Source organism: Ylistrum balloti, unplaced genomic scaffold (genome assembly GCF_031769215.1).
Source record: "Ylistrum balloti isolate Yb309-2 unplaced genomic scaffold, AGI_CSIRO_Ybal_v1 Utg369790, whole genome shotgun sequence".
NCBI lineage: Eukaryota > Metazoa > Mollusca > Bivalvia > Pectinida > Pectinidae > Ylistrum > Ylistrum balloti.
Window position 1 is genome coordinate 436,219 of NW_026781974.1, and position 14,355 is coordinate 450,573.

A 14,355-nucleotide genomic window follows, 5' to 3' on the forward strand; every position below is an offset into this window, starting at 1 on the left:
ACCAACCCAGGGGTGTAATATAGGAGACCAGAGATCTGATGATAGAACCAGCTCCACTGTGTAACCTAGGAAACCAGAAAACTGAAGACAAAACCAACCCTGGGGTGTAATATAGGAGACCAGAGATCTGATGATAGAACCAGCTCCACTGTGTAACCTAGGAAATCTGAAGACAAAACCAACCCTGATGTGTAACCTAGGTGTCTAGAAATCTGAAGACAAAACCAACCCCAGTGTGTAACCTAGGAGACCACAGATCTGAAGACAAAAGCCATAGGAGTCATTGTAAATCATGAGTGACCAGATTACCATCAGAAAAATGCAAGAATAATCTGTCTCTGATTCAGGGATCCATATCAAACAAGACTCGGGTTAAAATGTGAGATAAACAGAAATATCCTTGTAACATTACCAGTCTATGATGAGGATAGAGATATCATACCCCTATGAAAGTCAAATTATCAACAAAACATGGGCTGTCTACATTGATATACAGATACTGTTGGTTTTGAAAGGTGATCTATGAATGAAATATATACAACAATGGCCTGCAATAACATTCAAAACAACTATTGCATCTCTCAAGTTGAGTTAGTTTGTAAAACCTAGATATGTTAATATATTTCTATCATCCCATCAATGCTTATTAACATATTTCAGATACTCTAATCATACTTAATAGTCAAATATTACCACATTATCACTTTTTCACAAATAACACAGTAATAAATTTGTGCATCAGTGATTTTTGCTTTATATAAATAATACATAGAAGTGACAGTTAACACAATCATATTTCAGTGCATTATTCTCAGGGTGATAAGCGCAGAAATCAGATTACCACTAGAATATGTTTATTGATAGTAACACTTTGACTATCTTAAACTCCTTTATTCCTGATTAATGTGTAAGGGTTTGATTCTACTGCATTGCCTACAGGAGGGTCTTTAGATGCAATGATTGTATAGTTTAACTATTATCTACAGATCCATGGTTCTGAACCAAATTGACAACCTCAACTAATGAACTTGTGGTTACACACAGTGTCAAATAGATCAAATTCTTGAGATCAGTTTCAAATGAACTATTGCTTTTCTGCTTCCAATAAGTTCAAAATAGATCCAAACTTTGAAGTCAAACATAATTCAAATTGACTTAAATTCTATCATAAAATATTCATCAGGACAAATCATTATGGTGAAATAAAGTTTTGAAATAAACTTTACTTGGTGTCTACTGTCACATCAAATTACTCAACATTTCACTATCTTATGGTAAACTTTACTTCACATTTCACTATCTTATGGTAAACTTTACTTCACATTTCACTATCTTATGGTACACATTACTTCACATTTCACTATCTTATGGTACACATCACTTCACATTTCACTATCTTATGGTACACATTACTTCACATTTTACTATCTTATGGTACACATTACTTCACATTTCACTATCTTATAGTACACATCACTTCACATTTCACTATCTTATGGTACACATCACTTCACATTTCACTATCTTATGGTACACATTACTTCACATTTCACTATCTTATGGTACACATTACTTCACATTTCACTATCTTATGGTACACATTACTTCACATTTCACTGTCTTATGGTACACATTACTTTACATTTCACTATCTTATAGTGCACATTACTTCACATCTCACTATCTTATGGTAAGCATTACTTCACATTTCACTATCTTCTAGTACACATTACTTCACATCTCAATATCTTATGGTACACATTACCCCACATTTCACTATCTTATTGTACACATAACTTCACATTTCACTATCTTATGGTACTCATTACTTCACATTTCACTGTCTTATGGTACACATAACTTCACATTTCACTATCTTATGGTACACATTACTTCACATTTAACTATCTTATGGTACACATTACTTCACATTTAACTATCTTATGGTACACATTACTTCATATTTCACTATCTTATGGTACACATTACTTCACATTTCACTATCTTATAGTACACATCACTTCACATTTCACTATCTTATGGTACACATTACTTCACATTTCACTATCTTATAGTACACATCACTTCACATTTCACTATCTTATGGTACACATTACTTCACATTTCACTATCTTATGGTACACATCACTCCACATCTCACTATCTTATGGTACACATTACTTCACATTTCACTATCTTATAGTACACATCACTTCACATTTCACTATCTTATGGTACACATTACTTCACATTTCACTATCTTATGGTACACATTACTTCACATCTCACTATCTTATGGTAAGCATTACTTCACATTTCACTATCTTATGGTACACATTACTCCACATTTCACTATCTTATTGTACACATAACTTCATATTTCACTATCTTATGGTACGCATTACTTCACATTTCACTGTCTTATGGTACACACACTTCACTTCACATCTTATGGTACACATTACTTCACATTTCACTATCTTATGGTACACATCACTCCACATCTCACTATCTTATAGTACACATTACTTCACATTTCACTATCTTATGGTACACATTACTTCACATCTCACTATCTTATGGTACACATTACTCCACATTTCACTATCTTATTGTACACATAACTTCACATTTCACTATCTTATGGTACACATTACTTCACATTTCACTGTCTTATGGTACACATTACTTCACATCTCACTATCTTATGGTACACATTACTTCACATTTCACTATCTTATGGTACACATTACTTCACATCTCACTATCTTATTTCACTATCTTATTGTACACAATACTTCACATTTCACTATCTTATGGTACACATTACTTCACATTTCACTATCTTATGGTACGCATTTTGTTTATCAAATAAACATTGTAAAATCTGTTTTTAATTTCCTGAATTTTAACACCTCTGGTGTTTTATGGTAGGGAAAGTGGAACATAACTGGTAACAATATTACTTCATGACAGGTTCCACTATTAAAATCGTAAAATTAAATCAAGATCAGCACAATACGCATAGTGTTTGAGGATCATTGATCTTGATGTTCTCCTTTCTACACAATAAAACCATATTTCATCTGTTTGCTTAACCAGGAGAGAATTCAATGCCAGACTCCAGTGTGCATCATGATGATATGATTTTGGTAAGCATTGTAAAAGCATTTGGCTGCAAAAAGGCTAAATATTTAGCTTTGAAATTGACAATGAAGTGTTCAAAAAAACAATATATGATGCTTAAAGCATATCAGTTACAAACCATATGGATAATGAAAGTGGGGGCTTTAAGGAAAGTGGCAAGGGGGATTGGAAAGGATATGGAGAGAATATAGCAAGGGAAGGGGGCACTAAAGAGGATATAGCAGAGGAGAGGAAATGGAAAAGGATATAGCAGTAGGCAGGAATGGAAAAAGATATAGCAGCAGGCAGGAATGGAAAAGGATATAACAGCAGACAGGAATGGAAAAGGATATAGCAGCAGGCAGGAATGGAAAAAGATATAGCAGCAGGCAGGAATGGAAAAGGATATAGCAGAGGACAGGAATGGAAAAGGATATAGCAGCAGGCAGGAATGGAAAAGGATATAACAGCAGACAGGAATGGAAAAGGATATAGCAGCAGGCAGGAATGGAAAAAGATATAGCAGCAGGCAGGAATGGAAAAGGATATAGCAGCAGGCAGGAATGGAAAAAGATAAAGCAGCAGGCAGGAATGGAAAAGGATATAGCAGAGGACAGGAATGGAATAGCAGAGGACAGGAATGGAAAAGGATAAAGCAGAGGACAGGAATGGAAAAGGATATAGCAGCAGGCAGGAATGGAAAAGGATATAACAGCAGGCAGGAATGGAAAAGAATATAACAGCAGGCAGGAATGAAAACAGATATAGCAGCAGGCAGGAATGGAAAAAGATACAAAAGCAGGCAGGAATGGAAAAGGATATTGCAGCAGGCAGGAATGGAAAAGGATATAGCAGCAGGCAGGAATGGAAAAGGATATACCAGAGGACAGGAATGGAAAAGGATATAGCAGAGGACAGGAATGGAAATGGATATTGCAGCAGGCAGGAATAGAAAAGGATATAGCAGGAGGCAGGAATGGAAAAGGATATAGCCACAGGCAGGAATGGAAAAGGATATAGCAGCAGGCAGGAATGGAAAAGAATATAGCAGCAGGCAGGAATGGAAAAGGATACAACAGCAGGCAGGAATGGAAATGGATATAGCAACGGACAGGAATGGAAAAGGATATAGCAGCAGGCAGGAATGGAAAAGGATATAGCAGAAGACAGGAATGGAAAAGGATATAGCAGCAGGCAGGAATGGAAAAGGATATAGCAGCAGGCAGGAATGGAAAAGGATATACCAGAGGACAGGAATGGAAAAGAATATAGCAGAGGACAGGAATGGAAATGGATATAGCAGAGGACAGGAATGGAAAAGGATATAACAGCAGGAAGGAATGGAAAAGGATATAGCAGCAGACAGGAATGGAAAAGGATATTGCAGCAGGCAGGAATAGAAAAGGATATAGCAGGAGGCAGGAATGGAAAAGGATATAGCCACAGGCAGGAATGGGAAAGGATATAGCAGCAGGCAGGAATGGAAAAGAATATAGCAGCAGGCAGGAATGGAAAAGGATACAACAGCAGGCAGGAATGGAAATGGATATAGCAACGGACAGGAATGGAAAAGGATATAGCAGCAGGCAGGAATGGAAAAGGATATAGCAGAAGACAGGAATGGAAAAGGATATAGCAGCAGGCAGGAATGGAAAAGGATATAACAGCAGACAGGAATGGAAAAGGATATAGCAGCAGGCAGGAATGGAAAAGGATATAGCAGAGGACAGGAATGGAAAAGGATATAGCAGCAGACAGGAATGGAAAAGGATATAGCAGGCAGGAATGGAAAAGGATATAACAGCAGGAAGGAATGGAAACGGATATAGCAGCAGGCAGGAATGGAAAAGGATATTGCAGCAGGCAGGAATAGAAAAGGATATAGCAGCAGGCAGGAATAGAAAAGGATATAACAGCAGGAAGGAATGGAAACGGATATAGCAGCAGGCAGGAATGGAAAAGGATATAGCCACAGGCAGGAATGGAAAAGGATATAGCAGCAGGGAGGAATGGAAAAGAATATAGCAGTAGGCAGGAATGGAAAAGGATATAGCAGAGGACAGGAATGGAAATGGATATTGCAGCAGGCAGGAATAGAAAAGGATATAGCAGGAGGCAGGAATGGAAAAGGATATAGCCACAGGCAGGAATGGAAAAGGATATAGCAGCAGGCAGGAATGGAAAAGAATATAGCAGCAGGCAGGAATGGAAAAGGATACAACAGCAGGCAGGAATGGAAATGGATATAGCAACGGACAGGAATGGAAAAGGATATAGCAGCAGGCAGGAATGGAAAAGGATATAGCAGAAGACAGGAATGGAAAAGGATATAGCAGCAGGCAGGAATGGAAAAGGATATAGCAGCAGGCAGGAATGGAAAAGGATATACCAGAGGACAGGAATGGAAAAGAATATAGCAGAGGACAGGAATGGAAATGGATATAGCAGAGGACAGGAATGGAAAAGGATATAACAGCAGGAAGGAATGGAAAAGGATATAGCAGCAGACAGGAATGGAAAAGGATATTGCAGCAGGCAGGAATAGAAAAGGATATAGCAGGAGGCAGGAATGGAAAAGGATATAGCCACAGGCAGGAATGGGAAAGGATATAGCAGCAGGCAGGAATGGAAAAGAATATAGCAGCAGGCAGGAATGGAAAAGGATACAACAGCAGGCAGGAATGGAAATGGATATAGCAACGGACAGGAATGGAAAAGGATATAGCAGCAGGCAGGAATGGAAAAGGATATAGCAGAAGACAGGAATGGAAAAGGATATAGCAGCAGGCAGGAATGGAAAAGGATATAACAGCAGACAGGAATGGAAAAGGATATAGCAGCAGGCAGGAATGGAAAAGGATATAGCAGAGGACAGGAATGGAAAAGGATATAGCAGCAGACAGGAATGGAAAAGGATATAGCAGGCAGGAATGGAAAAGGATATAACAGCAGGAAGGAATGGAAACGGATATAGCAGCAGGCAGGAATGGAAAAGGATATTGCAGCAGGCAGGAATAGAAAAGGATATAGCAGCAGGCAGGAATAGAAAAGGATATAACAGCAGGAAGGAATGGAAACGGATATAGCAGCAGGCAGGAATGGAAAAGGATATAGCCACAGGCAGGAATGGAAAAGGATATAGCAGGCAGGAATGGAAAAGGATATAGCAGCAGGCAGGAATGGAAAAGGATATAACAGCAGGCAGGAATGGAAATGGATATTGCAGGCAGGAATGGAAAAGGATACAAAAGCAGGCAGGAATGGAAAAGGATATAGCAGCAGGCAGGAATGGAAAAGGATACAACAGCAGGCAGGAATGGAAAAGGATATAGCAGGCAGGAATGGAAAAAGATATAGCAGCAGACAGGAATGGAAAAGAATATAGCAGCAGGCAGGAATGGAAAAGGATATAACAGCAGGCAGGAATGGAAAAGGATATAGCAGGCAGGAATGGAAAAGAATATAACAGCAGGCAGGAATGAAAACGGATATAGCAGCAGGCAGGAATGGAAAAGGATACAAAAGCAGGCAGGAATGGAAAAGGATATTGCAGCAGGAAGGAATGGAAAAGGATATAGCAGCAGGCAGGAATGGAAAAGGATATACCAGAGGACAGGAATGGAAAAGGATATAGCAGAGGACAGGAATGGAAATGGATATAGCAGAGGACAGGAATGGAAAAGGATATAGCAGAGGACAGGAATGGAAAAGGATAAAGCAGAGGACAGGAATGGAAAAGGATATAGCAGCAGGCAGGAATGGAAAAGGATATAACAGCAGGCAGGAATGGAAAAGGATATAGCAGGCAGGAATGGAAAAGGTTATAACAGCAGACAGGAATGGAAAAGGATATAGCAGGCAGGAATGGAAAAGAATATAACAGCAGGCAGGAATGAAAACGGATATAGCAGCAGGCAGGAATGGAAAAGGATACAAAAGCAGGCAGGAATGGAAAAGGATATTGCAGCAGGCAGGAATGGAAAAGGATATAGCAGCAGGCAGGAATGGAAAAGGATATACCAGAGGACAGGAATGGAAAAGGATATAGCAGAGGACACGAATGGAAATGGATATAGCAGAGGACAGGAATGGAAAAGGATATAGCAGAGGACAGGAATGGAAAAGGATATAGCAGCAGGCAGGAATAGAAAAGGATATAGCAGCAGGCAGGAATGGAAAAGGATATAGCCACAGGCAGGAATGGAAAAGGATATAGCAGCAGGGGGGAATGGAAAAGAATATAGCAGCAGGCAGGAATGGAAAAGGATATAACAGCAGGCAGGAATGGAAAAGGATATAGCAGCAGGCAGGAATGGAAAAGGATACAACAGCAGGCAGGAATGGAAAAGGATATAGCAGCAGGCAGGAATGGAAAAGGATACAACAGCAGGCAGGAATGGAAAAGGATATAGCAGGCAGGAATGGAAAAAGATATAGCAGCAGACAGGAATGGAAAAGGATATAGCAGCAGGCAGGAATGGAAAAGGATATAACAGCAGGCAGGAATGGAAAAGGATATACCAGAGGACAGGAATGGAAAAGGATATAGCAGCAGGCAGGAATGGAAAAGGATATAACAGCAGGCAGGAATGGAAAAGGATATAGCAGTGAATGTAAATGTTATCTGAGATCTCACTAAAGAACAGCATCAGAAAACCAATGAATGTGCAAGATTTGGCATGTTTAAGGATTTTATACATACTGATGTTTACTAATGGCAAAACTTGTGTTCCAATACACTATATTCAAACTAACAGCACTGTCAGGGGATAAGCTAAAGGCATTTCAATAGGTCTCTTCAAGTGATGGTAAATATTCATTGTGTGACCAATTTGTCTACTTAGGCATCACACAGATCAAAGTGTACATGTAAAAAGGTAATAGAAAGCTGAGAGTATTGATCTAAGTGACGAAGATCAGCATCACATACATACCTAGAGGATCAAACCACCACTTAATGGAAAATGAGAAAGGAATCCATCAGATTCTCACTCAGGGATTTGTGTGTCTTAAAGGAAAAGCAGTATTCTACAGAAATATGGTATCTTGTATACGTAGGATCTTACTGGCTTTTCTATCTGGTATGTAGTTATGAAGGAATCTTAAGAAATTTTCATTCCATTGAGCCTTTTGAGAGTTGCGACAAAAAATTATGACAAGTTTTATGAATAACATAGCGAATGAACAGGAAGTTAAGATAATTTGTTTCACATGATCGATTATCATTGTAAAAATACTGTAAAAAACAGACATTTCCCCGTCAACCATGAAGCTGATTTGATTCTGTATCAATAGTCTTCATTGTTATGTCACAATGACATTAGTGAATGTGTGATGCCCTTCAATATCTAAACCTGCAATACGAGTGGGGGACAGGAAATGAAGGGGATATCATAGAAGCAGAGAGGAACTGCTGAGGATTTGAATTATCCATTATTAATGATATAGTGTTCAATGGAACAAAACCAATTTGGCACAAGTAAATGTACATCACATGTTATTACAGAGATACAACTGTGTAAAGTTTTCTATTGCAGTCTATTCTCTAAAAGTTACCGCTGACAATCAACTTCAAGGATTGGCAGATGTACATTAAACATAATCAGGAGTGGAGCAAACAAACAGCCACTAAATAGCTAACAGTTACTCCATATGAACAAGTGTGTGGTTAGGTATCTCAAAAGCCCTTATTACAAAAGGCTTAATCATAGTGAAAAACCAAGATCAAACACTACAAACAAGTGTTTATATTTTGGGAAGCTTTATGCCACCAGGAAATGAAGAGGCCAGAAAGCTAAAATATCGGCCATTTCAGATTTCATGTTAGATTGAGAAAATGAAACAAATTACAGGTCAAATGATAAACAGACTCTTAAACTGCACTCTGTTCCATTTCATTCACAATGTGTATGTGAGTATCACATTTTTTCTACTTTGCAATTGACTCATTACAATGTATGTTACTACTGGATTTATGATCTCGTGAAATAGATAACAATGTAAGATCCTCTTGTCATTAGATCTGGGGTAGAATCTTGTGTTACTCACCACGATTCTGGCACATGTGAGGACAGGATGTCGGCATGATGGAAACCTATAACAGAAGTTACAGCCATGTTATCACCATATGTTTATATCAATCATTACAGCAAATTTAAAAGTTTAAATCAATGGTCTTCTGCCTGATTTTACAGCACCTTGTGTCTGTATCAATCTGAAAGAAATATAGATAGGTTTTATAATGGACCCACTAGGTCTGCATCTTTCACCTGGTATTCATTGTTCATCAGAAAGTGGATTGGTATTAACCAAATATATTGACTTGTACACCAATTTCAACAAACAGCTTCTACTAATACTCAACTCTCTAAACAGTGACAAGTTTTCAACTGGGTTATAGATAAATGCCATTTCTTTTTTTCTCAAATTTTTTTGAGGATTTCACCTAGAAAAACTTTTCAACCAAATATCCTGCTTCTTGGACTTTTGGTTTACCAGAAGGAGTCTATTACAGATTTCAATAAATTTGATCCCTTTGACCTTCGATATGAGTCAAGGTCATTTCTTTTCACAAATATTGTCGGTATCATCCTTGGAACCCAACAGACGAATTTCATGCTTCTCACCTTTTGATTAGTCAGAAGTCAAATAAAGGTTTAAAAAAAATTGACACCTGTGACCTTGAATTTGGGTCAAGGTCATTTCTTTTCACAAAATTTGTCAAGCTTCATCCAAGAAATGCCAAATACTATGCTGCTGCATCTTCTGGTTCAGCAGAAGATGTTTAAATGTTTTAACAAATTTGATCCCTGTGAATAGGAGTTTTGGTAAGTTCTTTTCACACACTTTGTTCATCGCCATCCAAGGAACCTAAAAAAGGTTTTAACAAATTCAGCCATTGTGGCCTTGAATAAGGGTCAACATTATATCTTTTTGCAAAATTTGTTGGGCTTCATCCTAGCAACGAACCAGCCAAATACCATGACATCTGGTCTGATGTTTTTGTAGAAGTATTCATTTAAATGGCAAATGGATGATAGACCCCGCACTGGGGCATAAGCTCACTTTGCCCGTTGGATCAGGAGAGCTCAAAACCGGGAAGATATTCCTGATATTTCATTGACTTTGGATGGAAGAATAACGCTTTTCACTTATCAACACTCTGCTTTTAGATTGTTAATATGGTAAAAAAAAGTCACTGTTAAGGATGGTCTTTGTGTAGGTTTTATTTCTATAGCAACATAAAGGATAACAAGCTAGATTCAATCATCAGATCTTCATGTTTAAGGAGGCAAAAAACTTTTATGACACTGAGCAGAGCAATTATAGAAGGACTACACTGGGTTTCAAACCCAGAACCTTAATCTGATACTCTAGTACAAAGCTTTCTTTTCAACTGAACTATCTCATCTACCCACCAGTCTGGCTAACAAATCCACTGGAAATCTCAAATAGAATTTTTATGCTACAGATGATGCAGTTATAACTACAAGCACATAAACACAGAGGTAACTGGATTTGCAATAGCAGCAAAATGAGATTTAGGTAAATAAAATGTGTCCTTGTGCAATATATATGGGTAATACAACATTAGTATAGGAATGGATTTCAATGAGGTGGTGCATACATCAATTTCAAATTTTGTAAATCATTTTATTCAAATTGAAAATATTCTTTAAGAATAATATAAGGCTTTAAATTTAAACTCCATTATTCCTGAATGCAAATTAGGCATCGTCAACAGAGTGAAATGAAATCCTATTTTTAAAGAGGAATTACCTAAGAAAAGGTCACTTTTTAATTAAACGTATTTTGCATGCTACAGCACAAGCATGCAGACAAATGAGATTAGTCACCCTGGGCCTATAGTCAAGAGAAAGGCTCAGTCCTGCTTCAGATTTCACTCACCAATGGGATATTTGTTTACTTAGACAAAACAGAATGGAAAATATTTCAATTATTTATTAAATATTCTATCTCGAAGTTGTTTGGTAATTCTAATAAATTTTCCTTCCATAATACAGTAAAAATGCTACTGATCTTTCACTAAGAAAACAGATAAATGAAGTTTGTATTAGCTTTACAGAAAGAGTGGTAGACTGGGCCCTTGGGATCTTGGGGTGTCAGTGACAACTCTTGCGATGATACGGAGATTTAAAACACACAAGAAATATCAAAGATGCAACAAGAAATCTCAAACACACAACAAGAAATCTCCAACACACAACAAGAAATCTCAAACACACAACAAGGAATCTCAAATACACGCCAAGAAATCTCAAACACACACCAAGAAATCTCAAACACACAACAAGAAATCTCAAACACACAACAAGAAATCTCAAACACACAACAAGAAATCTCAAACACACAACAAGAAATCTCAAACACACAACAAGAAATCTCAAACATATGCCAAGAAATCTCAAACACACAACAAGGAATCTCAAACACACAATAAGAAATCTCAAACACACAACAAAAAATCTCAAACACACAACAAGAAATCTCAAACACACAACAAGAAATCTCAAACACACAACAAGGAATCTCAAACACACGCCAAGAAATCTCAAACACACAACAAGAAATCTCAAACACACAACAAGGAATCTCAAACACACAACAAGAAATCTCCAACACACAACAAGAAATCTCAAACACACAACAAGGAATCTCAAACACACAACAAGAAATCTCAAACACACAACAAGGAATCTCCAACACACGCAAAGAAATCTCCAACACATGCCAAGAAATCTCAAACACACGCCAAGAAATCTCGTAAACACACAACAAGAAATCTCAAACACACTACAAGGAGTCACAAACCAAGAAATCTCAAACACACAACAAAAAATCTCAAACACACAACAAGAAATCTCAAACACACAACAAGAAATCTCAAACACACAACAAGAAATCTCAAACACACAACAAGAAATCTCAAACACACAACAAGAAATCTCAAACACACAACAAGAAATCTCAAACACAACACACAACAAACACACAAAATCTCACACACACACACACAAGAAATCTCAAACACACAACATGAAATCTCAAACACACAACAAGGAATCTCAAACACACAATAAGAAATCTCAAACACACAACAAAAAATCTCAAACACACAACAAGAAATCTCAAACACACAACATGAAATCTCAAACACACACCAAGAAATCTCCAACACACAACAAGGAATCTCAAACACACAACAAGAAATCTCAAACACACAACAATTCACCTCAAATACCAAACAAAAAATCTCAAACACAATAAAAGAAATATCACATGTTACTATGGGTACAGCAAATATGTATTTTGATACTGTTGTTTCCCCTTATTGCACACAAAAGGAAGTCTACAAGTCTGATGGGTAAGCCATATCCCATATCAGTTTTTTTCCCTGGAGATAAAGTGGTGTTTACAATACAATATATACTGACTATTGGAACATATTTAACACCTATGATACATCACTGGTATATAAACTAAGGGTGGAAAATTTCACGGCATTGGATATCGGGATTCTGATCAAGTACAACAGAGACAAGAAAATACATTTGTATTTGCTGCTAAACCAATTCTATTCAACCTCTAGTTATGCTAAAATGGTGAAGCATTATCTAATCACTGTAATGTCATTTGCAATTTAAACTACAAGCTTAATTCTCATTGATGGAGACTTTTTACAGTGACTGACTTAATAGCACAATTTATTCTCTCAAATAATTTCATTTTAAGGCACTCACTAAATGCTAGTTTGCACTGACTGTCATGTCATAAATAACTTAATTATAAGGTTATACTGGAAGGAGGAATTATCCATATAGATCAGGTCTTTAACCTAACAGACACAGTTTAGATTTTTAACGCAGAATTTAGAACTAAGAACAATGTATTGAAAAGCGACAGATCAACCGAAAGTGAGAAAATGAACAGAAACACATATTCTTTTTATAGTGACAGTGACCTTGACCTTTTTTACTCTGGACCAGATAAGTAATCCCGAGCAAGCACTGTCTTTGAGGAAGTGTAAGGGATAATGATTTATACATGTTCCAAAATGTTGGAATTTAAAAAGGCAAAATAGAGGGCAGTCCCTATATGTTGAATTTACCTATTTTAATGGGACATATTAAAAAGTTTCTTTGTTTTCAGGACTTATAGGGTAGGTTTATCACTAATGGAATGGAGTTCGAGAGAAGTGGACTGAACAGAACATGAGATCATTTAAGGAAACTGATTTTCTAGGCAGGGATCATAGTTACTCTCTTAATGTCCCTTTATCCTTGACAAATGTCAACCAAAAATCTAATCATATCTAGAACTTGATCTGTTAATACTGTAATAGATAAAGAAGTAGTAATGAAAAAATCAATGTTTGGGGGCTCAAACTTTTTATTATTCCTAATGAACATTCCATGGAAGATTTTAAAGAATTGTATTCATGCAGTCTTTAATAATGGTCTATATCATTAATTTAGAATTTCCAATCCTACAGTTTCCAATATTTTACTCAAGGAGGTTAGTAAACATTTGTATTGTGTAGTTTAATGCATTGAGGCTTGTAGAATCACCGACAAGTCAGAAGAAAATGTGATGACTGTAGGTTTCTTTAACTAAACCGACTCTCCAACATTTTAAAGCATAATCCATGTAACTTTGATTGGGAGTTGAGGTCATTTATTTAAGTCAAATAAAAGGGATCTAGGCCTCGTAAATATTCAGAAGAAATCATTTCAATGTTTCCGATTAATAAAATTTTCATAGAAAAAAAAGGTGAAATTAAGTATTGTACTGTATTGTATAAAATGTATGGACATTCATATTTTTCATAATTTTTTAATGAAAATATTTAAAATATTTATCAAAATAAAATCAAAGGTGTAAAGTTGTCAACAAAATAAATAATACTATCCAACTAATGTGGTAGCTAGGTGCCTTTTAAAATAAACTTTCACTTTGTACTTGTCGTGTGAAAATCAACACGTTTAATGCCTATTAAGCAGCCTTTTGAGAACATGGTGTGATAGCTAAACCTATTGCTAAATCAATGTTCACCACAAGTCACCACTCTAGTCCTAGAAACGTTATCAAATGTATGTCTGGAAAAACATTCATTATCAAATTTAAAGACTCCAATCAAATTTGAATGTCTAGCACATAAAAATATGGCAGAAATACATCATTATCTCGCCTATCGGGTAAAAAGAAGTG

General features: G+C 36.7%; 1 protein-coding gene across 1 annotated transcript in view; it reads right to left on the reverse strand.

Annotated features, from left to right (window-relative positions):
- The window catches only part of LOC132544307 (sodium/hydrogen exchanger 1-like), an 89,230-nt gene that overhangs the window by 57,136 nt on the left and 17,739 nt on the right, over positions 1-14,355 (reverse strand). Inside the window, exon 3 of the mRNA XM_060207883.1 lies at positions 9,175-9,220. Within this exon, the coding sequence (XP_060063866.1) occupies positions 9,175-9,220 (46 nt within the window). The remainder of the gene's footprint in view (positions 1-9,174; positions 9,221-14,355) is intronic.